The sequence below is a fragment of the Bufo gargarizans genome, chromosome 6 (assembly GCF_014858855.1).
Source record: "Bufo gargarizans isolate SCDJY-AF-19 chromosome 6, ASM1485885v1, whole genome shotgun sequence".
In the NCBI taxonomy this organism is placed as follows: domain Eukaryota; kingdom Metazoa; phylum Chordata; class Amphibia; order Anura; family Bufonidae; genus Bufo; species Bufo gargarizans.
The window spans coordinates 136,267,380-136,285,293 of NC_058085.1; the positions used below are offsets into that span (position 1 = coordinate 136,267,380).

Consider the following 17,914-nt stretch of genomic DNA (forward strand, 5'->3'; position numbering starts at 1 on the left):
TTTTATAGGGCAGCTGTAACCAACACCTCCAATCTCATCTCATTGATTAGACTCCAGTTGGCTGACACCTCACTTCAATTAGCTCTTGGAGATGTCATTAGTCTAGGGGTTCACATACTTTTTCCACCTGCACTGTGAATGTTTACATGGTATGTTCAATAAAAACATGGTAACATTTAATTATTTTATACTTTTTCTTGCAACTGTATTTGAGATGCTAAGCTCGGGACTCTTTTGTCTATGCCAGAATCTTTTCACTATAGTATCTTTACTGAATGCATCCGATTGAGTGCTAGCTCCAGGAATATTTTGAGCTTCATATCTCTACCTAGCAGAGATATTGTCTTCACTTTGTTTGTTACAGTTTTATTGTACTGTGCATTGTTCTATTGTGGTCAAGTGCAGTCATATTGGGAAAAAGGATGCGGTGAGACGGCCTACTTGCATACATTAGCGTTTAAGTGTGGACTTCGTCCATTCACATATATGGCACATCCTGCCTATTATTACCATGTTGAAACATAATGTCGGGTGAAATGCAGGTACTGGTGTGGAATGTTAGGGGGGGTGAGAGACAGTGTCAAAAGACAAGCTATCTTCACGGCAGTTCAACAACATCAACCTGCCATATTAAGTCTCTTGGAGACACATTTGTCTGCGCAAAATCGAAATCTGCTACACAAGCCGTGGATCTCTTACTCCTATCATTCCACATTCTCTACTCGTGCTAGAGGGATCAGTGTCCTGATCCATAGGACCATACCTTTTTAATGCTATACCTCTGTTATAGATCCCGAAGGTAGATTTGTCTGCCTTCACTGCTCTATATACAATAGACCACTTTTTCTTGTTGCTCTATATATACCTCCACCGTATTCATGTCAGGCGATAAAGCATCTAAGGGTCCGATAGTTCCAGTACTTATGCTAGGGGATTTTAACAAATATTTATACCCTGTGTTGGATAAATTCCAATACAGCCCTCTCTCTGGAGAGGTATGGGAGACTTCACTGGCCAAATTGTTCAGGGAGCTGGATCTCCATGATCTTTGGAGAGTTTGGCATCCGGATGTTTGTGAATACTCCTGTTTCTCTCCGGCGCATGGCTCCCTTTCCAGGATTGATTTGGTTGTTGGATCCTTGGAACTGTTACCTCTTATATCGCACATTTAATACTTACTGCGTAGTCTGTCGGACCATTCTGCGCTTCGAGTGGAATTGCATTTTTTTTTTTTTTTTTTAGAAATGGAGGTCCCTATATCTGGAAACTTAATCCGTTTTGGATAGACCTCCTTGATAGAGGGGATCCAATTGCGGAAAAGATTAAGGATTTTTTTTTTTCTCACCAATCAGGGCTCGGCATCTGTTGGGACTGTCTGGGACGCCATGAAGGCGTATGTCCGGGGGTCTTAATTTTTGGAATATAAAGAGGAAGAAATCCGCGACTAGGGAGCTTACAGATACCCTGCAGAGGGAAGTGAATTTTTTTTTTAAGCAGAATATATACGACACCCCTCACCTCAAAGGGAATTGCAGTGGAAGGAGGCACACTATAAACGAAAGTATCATTTTACTCAAATTGCAGAACATAAACGCCTCTTTATGTCCCAGAAATATTTCGAAGCGGGGGAGAGTGCAGGCAGTTTATTGGCTAGAATAGTCCGCTCACAGTCCAGATCTAGGATACTGGCTATCCGAACGACAGGGGGAATCTTGTCGATGGATGACTGTCATTCTTCATGAATTCCATTCCTATTATAGGGACTTATATTCCTCTAAACTTACGTTGGATATTAGTAATATTAGGTTGTATCTTGCCAATATTCTGCTGCGGAAACTTGTCGGAATCGGCACATTATTTAGATGAACGTATAGAATTAGAGGAGCTTAGAATGGCACTTGGGTCTTTCTCTAACGAAAAGGCCCCAGGATTTGACGGATTACCTAGTGAATTTTATAAAAGATGCCAGGATGATATCCTGCCGAAAACTTCTTGACGTGTTTAATGATGCTTTCAGGGAGGGACTATTGCCGGCCTCCATGAGAGAGGCTGTGGTAGTGGTCCTTCCAAAACCGGGTAAGGATACAACGTTTCAGGAGTCCCTCAGGGCCATCTCCCTCCCTGTAGATGTAAAAATTTTTGCAAAAATATTGGCCATTTGCCTCAACAGGGTTATTAATACTTTAATACATAATGACCAATCAGGATTTATGCCTGATAGACATGCTTTTATCAACCTAAGGATGCTTTTCCTTAATCTTTAATGGCGAGTGGATACGGGGGGTGTAGGGCAGCGGTTTCTCTCGATGCTGCCAAAGCCTTTGACAGCGTCGAGTGAGACGATCTATGGGAAACCATGAAAATTATGGGGTTTGGCCCGGGATTCTTATCCTGGGTGAAACTTTTATATAGGTCCCCGCTGGCCAGAGTTAGAGCAAATGGAAAGCTTAGTCTGCAATTCTCATTGTATCGTGGGACTAGACAGGGGTGTCCTCTGTCCCCACTCCTATTTGCAGTGGCCATTGAACCGTTAGCGTGTACACTGCGTTCGTCACCGGATTGGACGGGGCTTCCTTTGGGTCCTCGTGAAGAATCAGTTTCCCTATACGCAGATGACCTGCTTTTGTACATTGTTGACTTGGAGAGGTCGATCCATCCGGTAATGCAACATATTACTGAATTTGGCCTTCGATCAGGGTTACGTATCAACTGGGATAAATCAGTGATACTTCCACTTGATACGTTTCCTCTCCATATGGATTGGTCAAAGATTCAATTACAAATTGTCGATAAATTTAAATATCTTGGAGTCCTGATTGCATCAAGAGTTGCGGACTATGTTAAACTTAATATAGACCCCCTGGTAACTAAATTTTTGGATAAGGTCCAAACTCCCACTTTCAGTGGTGGGGAGATGCAATTTAATTAAGATGATCCTGATGCCCCAACTGCTATATCTCCTACACAACTCACCTGTTTGGGTTCCCCAAAGGTTATTCTATAAAATTCAAGGCATTTTCCGATCACTTATATGGAAGAAAAAGCAACCTAGAATAAAACTGGAGACATTGCAGAGAGGTAAGGAGGAGGGAGGTCTGTCCATTACCAAATCCCTGGGTGTATTATGTAGCTGCCCAATTGCAACACTTAAAGGGTTGGGGGCATAGTATGGAAGGAGGGCCCTCAGCACGTATAGTATCTTGTGTGGGAAAGCAAGACATACCAATCGGTGTACCTGAAATAGGGAGAGTACAAGGTGTTGGGGATTTACCCACGGAGTCCCTAATGTGTAAGATCTGGTCCAAATTTAAAGATATATTATTGGCCTTACTGGACTCTATGGACATGCGCCTTTGTGGCGAAACCCAAAGCTTCCGGAGATATTTAGACTAGAGGGGTTTTCTCCTTGGGGGGGGGGGGGGATCTCAGGCTAAACCATATCCAGGAGGATGGTAATATGAAATCCTTGCACAGCTACAAAGTGAGTTTGCACTCCCGCACTCAGCGTTCTATCAATTTTTACAATTGAGGCACGCATATCAAGCGCAGTTTGCGGGGAGTGCGAATGTTTTAGCTACTCCAACGATTATGCAACAGTTATTAAGCAAGGGCAATACGAAGGGGTTGATTTCCTTGTTATACAGACATATTAATGGCATAGTTTCTCCTTCAGAGACCCTTCCGGTTAAGGATAAATGGGAGGCTGAAGTAGGACATATTGCTCAGGAACAATGGAAGGATACGCTGTCCCTAACGCCCTCTTTGACTCTCAATGAAGCGCAGCATCTGTCACAATTATACTTACTACATAGGGTGTACAAAACCCCTGTTTTTATGTATAAGATAGGCCTTTGGCCTGACTCGTGTTGTCCTCGGTGTGCAATGGAAAATGCATCCTTAATACACATGTTTTGGACGTGCCCTAAACTTGACAAAATTTTGGAAGGAGATGGTGAAGCTTATTAAGCAAGTTACGCAAATAGACATACCATGTAACCCTAAAATGTGTCTCTTGGGTGAATTGGATGTGGAGGTCCAGGGTAATGATATATTTCTTTGTATACAAAGAATGCTCTTTCAAGCACGTATATTAATAGCTAGACCTTGGATTGCACCAGACCCTCCCACGAGACGGGAATTTGTTAACAGACTAACCGTTATTCTGCGTTATGAGAGAGGTATCTATCTGAAGAGGAAATGTCCAAATAGGTTTATGTCTGTGGGGGGAGGGGGGGTTGGGTGTCTGATCCAAGATTAGTCTCAAGGGCGCTAGCAGAAGAATGTATCAGATCAAATGTCTGGATTAGGTAGATTGCAGTAATCCTGCTCACACGCTATAGGCCACATTATGCTGTGTTGATCGCTGAGCGATGGAGCTTGAATCCGTGGATGGCCCCATACTCGTGGAGAAATATAGGATATGCTCTGTTAGCAATGATAGGATATCGTGTGATGTTGGGTTGGCTGTCTCGCCGCACAATGCAATATAATGCAATACTGTACAACACTAGACAATGCAATGCACTTTTTGTTATTGGGGGGGGGGATGTCAAGCATGCAGCGTAATGAAGACAAAAACTAATAGATATTGTAATATTGATGCACTTTATTGTGTCAACAAATGCTACTTGCTGATTGTCATTTTGCAGCAATTTGCTCGACAATAAAAAATACACTGATTTAAAAAAAAAACTGTCCTATTCTTGTTCGTTTTGGGGACAAGAATAGGTAGTTATATCAATGGCTGTCTGCACACGAGTTTGGTGGATCCACAATTTGCGGACTGCAAAACGCACAACAGTAGTGTGCATGAGGCCTAAGGGATATGGAACTGATTATCAGTTACAATAACTTCTGCAATACTTCTGTCACATGTGAAGATAGTTCAGGAATTATAGTCCGTTCTTTAGGACTTGTCACTGGCATATATACCGTCTATGGCAGGCAGGCATGCTCAACTAGCGGTCCTCCAGCTGTTTGCAAAACTACAACTCCCAACATTCCTGGACACCCTACAGCAGGGCATGGTGGCAGTTGTAGTTTTACAACAGCCGGAAGGCTGCAGGTTGAGCATCCCTGGTCTATGGAATATCTTTAAAATCTGTTGAGGTCTTGAGTTAAGAAACATGGTCTAGGCAAGGGACAACCTGCGGCCCTCATTTTGGCTGGCCCTCCAGCATCTAGTCACAGACATGCCTTTTTGTGTCTCCCATTAGATAGGTGCTGCCTGTACTCCTGTCAGACATTTATGGTATAAACAATTGATATGTCATGAAAGTTTTAGTTGGTATTGCAACTTCAAGTTTTATTTTCGGTATTCACATGATCCAGCAGTGCCATACCATTGCTGATCCATGGCAAAACTGAATGTATTTTTGACACAACTTGAGTTTTTTTATTTTTTATTTGATAATGCAGTTGTGGTAAAACCGCATGCAACAAAAGTAGCCAGTTTTTTCATGTATGAATGCAAGCCTATGTCCATTTCACAAGCGAAACAGTGGTGACAGGTTCTCTTTATACAATCCATGGATCTCCTGCCTTTGGTGATATATCACCTGGGACATGTGACAAAGAGAACTGCTAAGGTTGGTGGGACATGTCTGTTGTAGGTATTGTTGTAGTCATAATCTTGTCTTTAATATTGTTATCTGCTCCTTTTTTGCAGAAAATACCGTCCAATCCACTGCTCCTTCTCCAACTTCCCCGAGTGCTCCTTTATCTCTTCAGACAGGAGTCCTTTCGAAACTGCTCGCACCAACAACAGTACACATAAAGACAGAGACCTAGGGTATGTCCTACAGGCAGTTTTTTTTCAAAGGGGGTTAACCCAGCTGGATAAGCCCTCCTCAGAATTAAACTCCCCCCTTACCTATCTCCGAATAATCCCAATGTTGCTAATATTTCATGGTACTGCAGTATACCCCATTTTCATTATTATGTGCATATGCATTGGGGGAAGCTGTATATTCACTGCATCTGCACATTCAGTATGTCATGTGGGTATCTGGACACGAGAGCTGAGCCATGAAAGGGAGTCTGCCATTAGTAGTTGATGAGAAGAGCAGGACACACATACTTTTTTGGTTCATTTATCAGGAGTAGTGTGACTATGAAGTTTTATTCGGCCAGGCACTGCTCCTGTAAGTGCACTGGAGGTGGAGCTTCCCTGTGAAGTGCGTACTGCAGTGACAGATGTAGCATCTAATGAGGAGTACACTACAGCTGCCACAGTGTAAAGGGGGTGAGTTGAACACAGTGAAACACTGCCTCATGGGCACTTGCAGGAGCAGAACCTGGCAGAATAAAACTTAGTATCCCACTACTTTCTCAGGCTGTAGGCTACTTTCATATGTGAGATCCGTTTCAGGGCTCTCACAAACAGTCCAAAACTGATCCTTTTTGCCCTAATGAATTCTGAATGGATAAGGATTCGTTCAGAATGCATCAGTTTTAATGTGGAGGAACCTAGGTTTTCATTTTGAATTTGAATTAGTAAAGTGTGGGAAATTTTTATGAAATAACAGACATCCTAGGGGGCTAGGGAAGGTGGGTGGTGGGAAGGGTTTTAATTTCAACTTTTGTTCTCATATCTCCAAAATGATATTGGGTTTTGTCATTGATTTATTTGACATAGAAAATATTTGTGCACATTTTGCTATGATTAGTGATATGTGGCTTTTGCCTTCCGTTGTCTCTTTAACCACTTCAGCCCCCCTAGCTTAAACCCCCTTAATGACCAGAACACTTTTTACAATTCTGCACCACACTACTTTTACGGTTTATTGCTCGGTCATACAACTTACCACCCAAATACATTTTACCTCCTTTTCTTCTCACTAATAGAGCTTTCATTTGGTGGTATTTCATTGCTGTGCTGCTGACATTTTTACTTTTTTTGTTATTAATCGAAATTTACCAAAATTTTTGCCAAAAAATGACATTTTTCACTTTCAATTGTAAAATTTTTCAAATAAAACTAAATTTCTATATAAAATTTTCTCTAAATTTATTGTTCTACATGTCTTTGATAAAAAAAAATGCAATAAGTGTATATTAATTGGTTGGCGCAAAAGTTATAGCGTTTACAAACTATGGTACAAAAATGCGAATTTCCGCATTTTGAAGCAGCTCTGACTATCTGAGCACCTGTCATGTTTCCTGAGGTTTTATGATGCCCAGACAGTAGAAACACGCCACCAATGACCCCATTTCGGAAAGTAGACACCCTAAGGTATTCACTGATGGGCATAGTGAGTTCATAGAACGTTTTATTTTTTTTCACAAGTTAGCGGAAAATTATGATATTTATTTATTTTCCCTTACAAAGTCTCATATTCCACTAACTTGTGACAAAACAAAAACTTCTATGAACTCACTATGCCCATCACGAGATACCTTGGGCTGTCTCCTTTCCAAAATGGGGTCACTTGTGGGGTATTTATTGTCATTTTAGGGGACCTAAAGCGTGAGAAGTAGTTTGGAATCCAAATGCGTAAAAAATGCCCTGTGAAATCCTAAAGGTGCTCTTTAGAATTTGGGCACCTAGGCTGCAAAAAAGTGTCACACATGTGGTATCGCCGTACTCAGAAGTAGGGCAACGTGTTTTGGGGTGTATTTTTACATATGCCCATGCTGGGTGAGAGAAATATCCTCTCTAAATTTTTTTTTTTTGTATACAAAGTTGTCATTTTAGAGAGAGTTCTCTCACCCAGCATGGGTATATGTAAAAATACACCCCAAAACATATGTAAAAATACACCCCATTGCCCAACTTCTCCTGAGTACGGCGATACCACATGTGTGACACTTTTTTGCAGCCTAGGTGCGCAAAGGAGCCCAAATTCCAATGAGTACCTTTTTAGGAGGGCATTTTTAGACCTTTGTATTGCAGACTTCTTCTCGCGCTTTAGGGCCCCTAAAATGCCAGGGCAGTATAAATACCCCACATGTGACCCCATTTTTGAAAGAAGACACCCCAGGGTATTCCGTGAGGGGCATGGCGAGTTCATATAATTTTTTGTTTTGTTTTATTGGCACAAGTTAGCGGAAATTGTTTGTTGTGTGGTGTTTTTTTTTTTTTGTTTGTTTTTTTTTTTCTCTCACAAAGTCTCCCTTTCCACTAACTTGTGACAAAAAGTTCAATCTTTCATGGACTCAATATGCCCCTCAGCGAATACCTTGGGGTGTTTTCTTTCCGAAATGGGGTCATTTGTGGGGTGTTTGTATTGCCCTGGCATTTTAGGGGCCCTAAAGTGTGAGAAGAAGTCTGGAATATAAATGTCTAAAAAATTTTACGCATTTGGATTCCATGAGGGGTATGGTGAGTTCATGTGAGATTTTATTTTTTTATCACAAGTTAGTGGAATATGAGACTTTTTGTAAGAAAAAATAAAATTAAAATCAATTTCCGCTAACTTGTGCCAAAAAAAAAAAAAAATCTTCTATAAACTCGCCATGCCCCTCAAAAGTGATCTTTTTATAGCGCCGCAGCGATTTTACGGTGTTTTTGCAGTGATCATAAAATAAAAATTGTCACTGCGGTGGGGCGGACTGAACGCAAGTGTGCGCACAAGATGAGGCCTGATCGGGTGAACACTGCGTTTTTTGTAGAGCCTATAAAACATGTCCTATTCTTGTGCATTTTCTATATAGTTCTGGCAATGTGCGGATCCGCAAAATGCGGAAAGCACATTGCCGGTGTCCGTGTTTTGCGGATCCGCAAAACACATACGGACGTCTGAATGGATCACAGGGGGGTGATCAGGGAGTCTATATGGGGTGATCAGGGGTTAATAAGTGACCGGGGGGGGGTGTAGTGTGGTGCTTGGTACTACTTACAGAGCTGCCTGTGTCCTCTGGTGGTCGATCCAAGCAAAAGGGACCAACAGGTAGAAGGTATATTAGACGCTGTTATCAAAACAGCGTCTAATATACGTTTTTGGGGTTAAAAAAAAATCGCATCTACAGCCTGCCAGCGAATGATCGCCGCTGGTAGGCTGTAGATCCACTCGTCTACCTCCGGTTCCTGTGAACGCGCGCTCCTGTGTGTGCCTGTGGGCGCCTCCAGGAGGAATGACAGGGCCGCTGCCAGGACGGAATCCTGCGTTAGGCGGTCCTGGGGTGGTTAAATGTGCATTAAATAATAAAAAATATTTAAAAAAAAAAAAAAAAGAACGCATCAGTTTGCGTCCATTCTGCTCTGGAGGCGGACACAGCATTTTTGCGGAGGCAAGTTTTTATGCTGGATGTTAAAGGGAACCGTTCACCTCCAAAACACGTTTTAAACCGACATCATTACCTTACAGTAGCCCCCAGTGTGTTCCTAATCCATGTTTTTCATTCATCCACTTTATAAAAAGACTGTTTTAATCTGTTTTCGCTATCCTCAGTCAGCTTGAAGTCAAGGGGGCAGCGGCCTCCTTGCTTCAAGTCAAGCTAAGCCTGCCCCTTACCCGTCCTACCTTCACTGTGATTGACATCCAGCTGTGAGCCTGGGATCGCACAAGTCTCGAGCATGCGCGGTGCTTTCCTTCTCACTGCGCGATCCCGACTCCTGCACTCACCCGGCCGCTTTCCTCTCTGCACATGCGCCGGGCTTTTCCATCGTGCATCCAGCCTCACAGGATGTCAAACGCGGTGAAGGGAGGACGGGTAGGGGGCAGGCTTAGCTTGACTTGAAGCAAGGAGGCCGCTGCCCCCTTGACTTCAAGCTGACTCTGAGGATAGCGAAAACACAGTAGAAAACGCTGTTTTAATAAGTGGAGGAATGAAAAACATGATTAGGAACACACTGGGGGCTACTGTAAGGTAATGATGTCGGTTTAAAACGTGTTTGGGAGGTGACAGGTTCCCTTTTTTTAAAAAAAATTATATATATATTTTATGGTAGCACATTGTTTTATAGGGGTATTCTGGTTGTTAAGTTTTTTTCCTAGCCACATAGGGGATAACTATTAGATTTGATGGGGATCCTACCACTGGGACCCCCACCGATCACGAGAACAGGTACCTCGTATCCATCGGAGCCCCCCGAAATGGACAGAGTGGCAGTTTGAGAATGCGCACTGCTGTTCCATTCAACTCTGTGAGTTCCAGAGACCGGCGAGTGCAGTGCTCAGTTATTTCTGGAACTCCTAAAGAGATGAATGGAGTGACATGTATGAGCTGCCGCTAGGGGATATCTTTTAACAACCGGGATGCCCCTTTAACTTTATTGGATATGACACCCTGCTGAATATTAGGAATGTCGGGAAGCAGCATTTTAAATGCAGTTGTGTATATTATCTCATGTTCCCCTCTGTTATTAGGGAACAGGACAAGGATGACGGAGAGAGGCCACAGAACTGGGAGAAGAGTGGATATTGTGAGTGCTGCCAGATGACCTACACAAAGCTTAGCGAGGTAAGACGAGCGTTATGCGCTCATTAGAAGGTAAGACAGGAAAGTATCGGTACAAAATCTCACACTGCTTGTCCCTTCACTTCCCGTAGCACCTGATCAGCGAGCAGCACTGCCTCTTCGCTCTCAATGCCTCCAACTACAGACTCATTGATGACATCACATCTGATATCGTCTGTGACTTTGTTCCATTGCCTCATGGGTAAGTGCTCACAATGTCTTCATCTTATGGTCCATTGCCCATTTGCTTTATCAAGTTTTTGCTCAGTGGTCTGAGCTTCTAGAAAGTTGAAGGCTTATTGCGATGTCGGCAGGAGCATTTTAGAGCTCTTTTTTTAGAATACAGGACTATCTGACGTACACATTGATAGGCTCTTAAAGATTTATTTTGTCCTCTGGGGCCTTTATTGAGGTAAACAGGAAAGAGGCTGATGTTCCAAAGCAAGGTAATAAATGAGAGGAGATTTTAAGATGTAATTTATTTGCTTTTAGCTGGGAATAGTTGAACAATGTGGACATAGGGCACTATATACAGTTGCTAGATGTGTGGTGTTGGTGGATATTTCTTATATGAAAAGAATTGACATGTAGCATCTTAATGGAAAATACTGTATTACCAGACCAATGGCAAGTGTGTAGATGGAGATGTGCTTTCAATTCTTGCATTTATAGAATATAGTTTTCCTTTTGAGCGGATTTATATATATATATAAAAACTTGGGTAGACCTGTGTTCCTAGACATTGAGAAAAAGTTAAGGTAATCCATTATTGTGCTATGTAATTAGTTTCCTGCATATTCAGCAAGGTAATGTACCATTGCAGCACTATTTGGGAGTGTGACTTGTTCCTCCTGTCTTTGTGCAGCTTGGCATTTAGTTGAGTGCATCTCCTCCTGTAGAAAGAAATCACTTTCCATTTTATCTTTCTTTAATGGATTCCTACCTCCTCCTCTATTGGCTGCATTGTAAGTGAAATTTCATATAAGGCACCTAAACCTATTTATTTTTAGGACGCTGCAAAAAATGTGGACGGCACACAGGATGTCCACCCCGCAAAAAAAATTAGATGTAAAAATGCCTATAGGACATGTTCTAATTGAACTACAAAGTGTGTGATGGCCTTTTGGTGTTTTGTGGACTGCAAAATGGATACGGTTGTGATCTTTAATGAACCCAACAGATAACACGTTATCCAGGAAATAATATTGATAATGACCTACTCTGTGGATAAGTTAATATCACATCATCAGGGGGTCTGAGTCCTGGCACCTCCGCTGATCAGCGGTTCGAGGAAGCTGCGGTGCTCAGCGGCCTCCCAGGGACGCTTACCATGCACAGCGCCGTATATCGTAAATAGTCTGTTCTTGGTATTGCAGCTCAGACCCTTTGACTTGAATGGGGCTGAGCTGATGAGATGAATGGTGAAGTCACACGGCTTAGGAAGAGGCCACAGCGCTCACGGGGTGCCCAGTCTCTTCTAACACCAGGGACCCCCGCCGATCTGATATTGATGACCTATCCCGAGGATAGGTCATCAATATTAATTCCTGGATAACGCCTTTTAACTTTTCTTGCGTACATGTGGTCAATACGGAGACTGCTAAATTATGGGAGTGTTGGCGTGTGGGCACACAGTGTATATGACACAAGGATTTTGGTACTAGCTAATAGATATGATTTTCAAAATCTCATGTACACGATGCAGAAATTAATTTACAATGTGGATGTTGAAAACCACAGCATGTCAATTGCTTGTGTGGGTTTTCGGTGGAGATCTGGGGCAAGTCCACAACAAGATCGCAAGTAAAGCATGCGGATTTGGTGAAGAAATGTAGCGAAAACTGCATGAAAATCCATATAGGCTACACTGCCGTATGTATATACACTTAGTTTCAAAACAACCAGCAATCTGCAGATTTTGCACATTGTGCATTGAAGATTCTGAGATTCTGCCTCCTCCAGCTAGACCACTTCAAAGTCCTGATTACTTATTTGGCCACACTCCACAGCCAATGGCTCTCAGCCCAGATCCAAGCAACCTCTCTGTCACTGGCAACTGAGGCGTACTTCCAGAAATAGGATTTTATCAGTAATCCAACCCCCTGTAGTGTCCTGGGGACCTGTGAATTAGAAGCTTCCAGCCTGAATAATGACCTGTGTGACTTTGTACCTTGTCATGAAGAGCTTCATGTTTCTACTAAATTGTCTGATGTAACATACAGAATTTTCACAATGCTGTAGTGATGCCGCTGTACGTCGCACAACTACTGGTAAATGTGCCCTTTTATACAGGCATGTCCTTTCAGTGTAATACATTTTGGTTTAGAATACAGAAGTACATATATTCATGCACAGGAATATGAAGCATCACCCAACATTTACCATTCTTGAGGGGTTCAGTGTTGGGAAAGCTTGTGCCTGAATGTTCGGCCCCTGATGGAGAAGTTCGAGTGACTTCTACAATAGAATTAGAGATTTTATTATTGGGTGATGCATTGATATATAAATTATTTTGTCTTTTTAAGGTTTAAACCCAGGGAAGAGCAAAGTGACAATGGAGCCCCAGCACAAAGTGTAGAGGAACCTGCACTAACAGAGGACAAATGCTTGTTAAAGGAGGAGCACAGACAAGTTGAATCCAAAGAACAATCCGTGGCCCACAGCTTAGAACTTCCCACTGAGGAGCACAACCTGGATCTACCAGAGAAACAACATGTAAAACAAGATTCAACATGTTCTATGGTGATGGACAGCCCGTTGTCTAGGGATCTACCAGTAGAAAACACAGTGATAAATGCAGAACAAGAATACAATGGGGGTTTACCGGAGAATTTAGTTGTTGAAGAAGATGGACTCCAATGTACATTGAGTACAACAAATGCACTGGTGCAGTGTGATCTTCCCTTAGCTGAGGCAGGGGAGGCGTCCCATGTAGGACTTGTTACTGAGGTCTCTTGGTACACAGAGGAAGCGGGGCTAACCTCCATGTACAGTGTCCAGTCGCTTGTTATACCCCCAGCTCATGTTCTCGATCAGCATCCAGAGCTGGCCATGGAGAATACATCGGTACAACCATTATTCCTCAATGCCCTAGGAGATTCTCTTCATGCACTGGCACAGGGTGGCTTTAATGGATCATCTAATGAACCAGTACTAGGAGATCCTATTATCTCTGCACATCTAGAGCCACTAATAATTAGTGCTGCTCCTCACCAAACTAATCAATTACTGGTAGATGATGTTATGCCCAGTGCTGGAGGGCCGGCTTGTGAAAGTGAGTGCACGGTACATCATCTGGATCCAGTTACTGGTGCAGAGGTGCCACTAGTGGAGCCTGCAGTGGACCATCGACAACATGTTATGTTGGTTTCCACACAAAAAAAGCTGCTGGTAAATGCAGCACATGAGGTACAAACCGAACTAAGTAACAACTTATCCATAGACCAGTTGACATTGGCACCTTGGCATCCAGGTACAGAAGGTGATGTGACTGTTACACAAAGTACTGAACCTTTGGGCAATTTGGTTGATTCACAAGAGACAGAGCCAATGGTGTCCACTACAGACTGGTGTGTAGGTAAGCGAAAGCACTGCTTGTCTCCATGTCAGCCTCCTGCAAAAAGACAGCCATTACATTGCCAGTCAATGCCTATGTGGGTATTTCACCAGCTTCCCGGTTCTATGAACCAGCCAACAGTCCCTGTGTTTAGTGACTGGGCAGATAGAGATCGCAGTAACAGAACAACCGAGGGCGAAGGCACTGCCCTCACGCTCTGCTTCAACCCTAAGCTTGCACAGTATGAAAACTCATCAGAATCGGACTGGGATTCGCAGCTTGTGTCTCAGCGGCACAGTAACCCTCAACAGACTGCTCATTTTGGAGAATTAAGAACTGCTCAGGTTAATTTGGATGAGAGTTTGTATGGAAAACAGCTCTGCTCAGTGTTGGCTCATGAGCAAACTTTGGGGTCCCCCGGTACTACACCGACTGTAACCCTGTCACGTACGTCCTATGATATTTATCTTAGTGGGGTGGCATCGTGAAGGGGTAAACAGATTGATGATTGGTGCCATCATTTCCTTGTATCTTGTCATCTACCTGTTCGTGTTTCTGCATAGCTTATTAGCCTGTGTGTTCATCTTTCTCCCATTTTGTCCATTACACTAGCTCTCTATATTGCTATCCCCTCCCCCGCCCCTGCTCCTTCCGGGATGGATGAGCTAGTGAGCCCTCTGCTTCTGCCCACAGCTATTAAGTGCATCTTAATGACTCTTAATGGCATAGAGAAGTTCTAGCTGGAGTTTAAATGCCGAACCTTCTGATCCTGCCAAGAACGAAGACGCTTCAGACAAATCCTATACCTGCACAGCCTTCAGGAACAGGCAAATTTACATCTCAAGTCTAAATCCCCCTCCCATGAATAGATCTGAAAAACTAAGTTGCGTGCTCATGATGGCTCAAACTATAATATCTGTCATAATTAATATGTCTGTATTATGCGGCAAGACACCATTGATCTCTAGATGAAACGTACCTTTCACCTGGTCGTTTATAGTGTTTAGAAGGGCAGACAGTCTTAATCTTGTATGAGTCAAGGGCTAGAGCCTGTAAGCTGACCATCTAAGTGTTAGGGTATATTGCCTATCTGTATTCAGTCATTCCTGAAACTGTCCTATTCATCTGAAAGGTGTCTGCAGAAATCCATGCGCTTACTACCTCCACATTCACGTATATGCAGAACTTTCTCCAGCAAATCTGCCGCTTTACATTAAACCTTTATTAAGGTAGGTTCACAGAGTTACAGGAGGATTTGAGGTGGATTTTCGTGCAGGTTTTCCAGCCAAAGCCAGGAGAGGATCTAGCAGGAAGGAGAGGTGGAAGGCCTTCCAATACTTTATATTTCTGATTCCTTTCAAATCAACTTCTGGCTTTGGCTGAATAATCTGCCTCAAACCTCCTCCAAAAAGATGTCATGTGAACCTATCCTGTTATTGGGAGGATTGCCACCTGACCCTCATACCCAGATGTCATGCTTAGTGACCTAGACACCTGTTACATCCGATCTGTACAGATATCAAACCGTTTCTATCTAGTCTACAGTGTAAACCAATCCACATATTGTAGATGTAAATCTATCCAAAGCAGAAGCTGTACTTTCTACACAATATATTACTGTATGAGCCGGCTTACCAATTCCCAGGGATGGATAACTGATACAGGAGGCATGTAACCAGATGGCCATCTTCCTCTTTATACTCAAGTACTTTCCGTATGATTGTGTTTCTCTTGTATAAAGCTATTAAGACTGGAATACGGTGTCGCCAAAAGATTTGTTTACATGACGCCCTAGTCTTTATGTGGGTCTTTGTTCCTCAGATGGAGGTATTTCTAAAGTCTTGTATAATCCTGTGTATATGGATGGCTTTTGCTCTCTGGCTGTCACCACTGTGATTTATACTAGGTTTCTTTTGTATATGTATGTCAGTCTGTGTTATCCACCTCAATCTATAATGTGAAGTTGTAACTTAAATATTTTTGTTTTATTTTTTATAAAAATAAAAACTTGTTTCACTTTTTTTCTCTTTGCTGCTTTCAGAAGATTGCTCTTAAACTCATTGTGACAGTAAAGTACTCACCTGTTTTTAACTGGTTATTCCACAAAACATTCATCGACAATAAGGCCAATAAATAGTAAATACCTTCACTGCAACCCCCATAATCGCTAGAAGGAAAGCGGTGCTCACACATACGCCCTGCCGCTCTTCAAAGTCTATGGAGCTGGCAGTGCTCGGCTATGTCAGACCCTGACAAAGAAAGGAGCCGCAGGGCACATGCCTGGACCCCCCCCCCCCCCTCCCCTTACAATAAGATGAACGCTCAGGCTGTTGGTCCCCCCCCCCCCCCCCCCCCCCATGATTTCTCTGCTGGTTGTGATTGACTACTGTGTATCAGCAAATCTGGGAAATGGTAACAGCAGGGACAGAATAATTGCATGCAGTACTACGGGCAGCTCCTATATGGTTCGTTCATGTATCACCTCTACACTCTTAGGTAGAGATGAGCGAAGCAGCTTCGGATGCTACATCCAGAGTCGCTTCTCTAAAAAAAAAAAAAAATGTATAATACTGTACGGAGTTTCGTTTCCATACAGTATTAAAATGTATGAGCCGAATTTGCTCTCAACTTCGTTGAACAATTTTGGTGATTGATTATTACAGTGAAAAACCTTGGTACAACTCAGAACCAAAGCCAAGTTTTGGTTCCAAGTTTTGAAGTGTTTTTTCACCTGTAATAATCAACTACTGAAGTTATTCAGCGAAGTCTCGCGCGACTTCATGAATAGCTTGCTTCGGCTCATCGGAGCCCATATGTTCTAATACTGTACGGAGACGAATCTCCGTACAGTATTATAACACATTTTTTAACGAAGCGGCTTCAGATATAGCGTCCAAAGCTCGCTTCACTCATCTGTACTCTTAGGCTAAGTTCACACTTGTATTGTTAATTCCGGTTTTGAGATCCGGCAGATGATCTCCATACTGGAATTAAATGGATCGTTTTGATTTTTGCACTTCCATGTGCATCGGTTCCGTTTGGATGCGGTTGTGTGAAATCAAAACTGGGGGGGAAGGGGGGAGGAATGGATCAGTCACTAAATACATTGAAAGTCAATGGGTGACGGATCTGTCACCTTTGACTTGCATTATTGTTTTTTAGTGCCAGATCTGTTTTCCTCTGTTTTTAAGAGCGGACACAAAATCATAGCTTGCAGCGGTTTTGTGTCCGGTCACAAAATCGAATGCTGACAGAACAGAAGACATCCTGAACGGATCTCTTTCCATTCTGAATGCATGAGGACTAAATGGAAACCTCTGCCGGATCTCAATACCGGAAAACAGGAACGCAAGTGTGAAAGTAGCCTTAAAGGGTTTCTATCGCCTCGTTTTGACATAATTAGCTATCGGACACTAGCGATCCGCTAGTGTCTGCTCTACCAAACAATGCTATTATAATACCTTTGTGTGCAGCCGTTTGCCTAAAAAAAACGAACTTTTATTGATCTGCTAATGAGCCTCTAGGTGCTATGGGGGCGTCTTTTCAGCACCTAGAGGCTCGGTCTACTCACACAAAATGCCGCCCAGCGCGTCCCTCCAGCCCGCCCATCTCCTCTGGAATGCGATCCTCCCTCAGCCAGTGGACGAATTCTAGCGCCTGCGCCGTGCGTGTCTGTATTATAATAGCATTGTTTGGTAGAGCAGACACTAGCGGATCGCTAGTGTCTGATAGCTTAGGCTACTTTCACACTAGCGTTCTGCTGTCCGCTCGTGAGCTCCGTTTGAAGGAGCTCACGAGCGGAGCAGAACGCTTCCGTCCAGCCCTGATGCAGTCTGAATGGATGCGGATCCGCTCAGACTGCATTAGTCTGGCGGCGTTCAGATTCCGCTCCGCTCGCCTCCGCACGGCCAGGCGGACAGCTGAACTCTGCTTGCAGCGTTCAGCTGTCCGCCTGGC

At 43.1% G+C, this 17,914-nt stretch overlaps 1 protein-coding gene across 2 annotated transcripts in view; it reads left to right on the forward strand.

Annotated features, from left to right (window-relative positions):
* DBF4B (DBF4 zinc finger B) overlaps nucleotides 1-15,978 on the forward strand; it is a 41,666-nt gene extending 25,688 nt beyond the window's left edge. For both annotated transcript variants that reach the window (XM_044298210.1, XM_044298211.1), the window contains exons 10-13: nucleotides 5,669-5,791; nucleotides 10,311-10,404; nucleotides 10,494-10,603; nucleotides 12,927-15,978. In XM_044298210.1, coding sequence (XP_044154145.1) covers nucleotides 5,669-5,791; nucleotides 10,311-10,404; nucleotides 10,494-10,603; nucleotides 12,927-14,445 — 1,846 coding nt within the window. In that variant the 3' untranslated portion in view covers nucleotides 14,446-15,978. The remainder of the gene's footprint in view (nucleotides 1-5,668; nucleotides 5,792-10,310; nucleotides 10,405-10,493; nucleotides 10,604-12,926) is intronic.
* The last annotated feature ends 1,936 nt before the right edge of the window (nucleotides 15,979-17,914 follow it).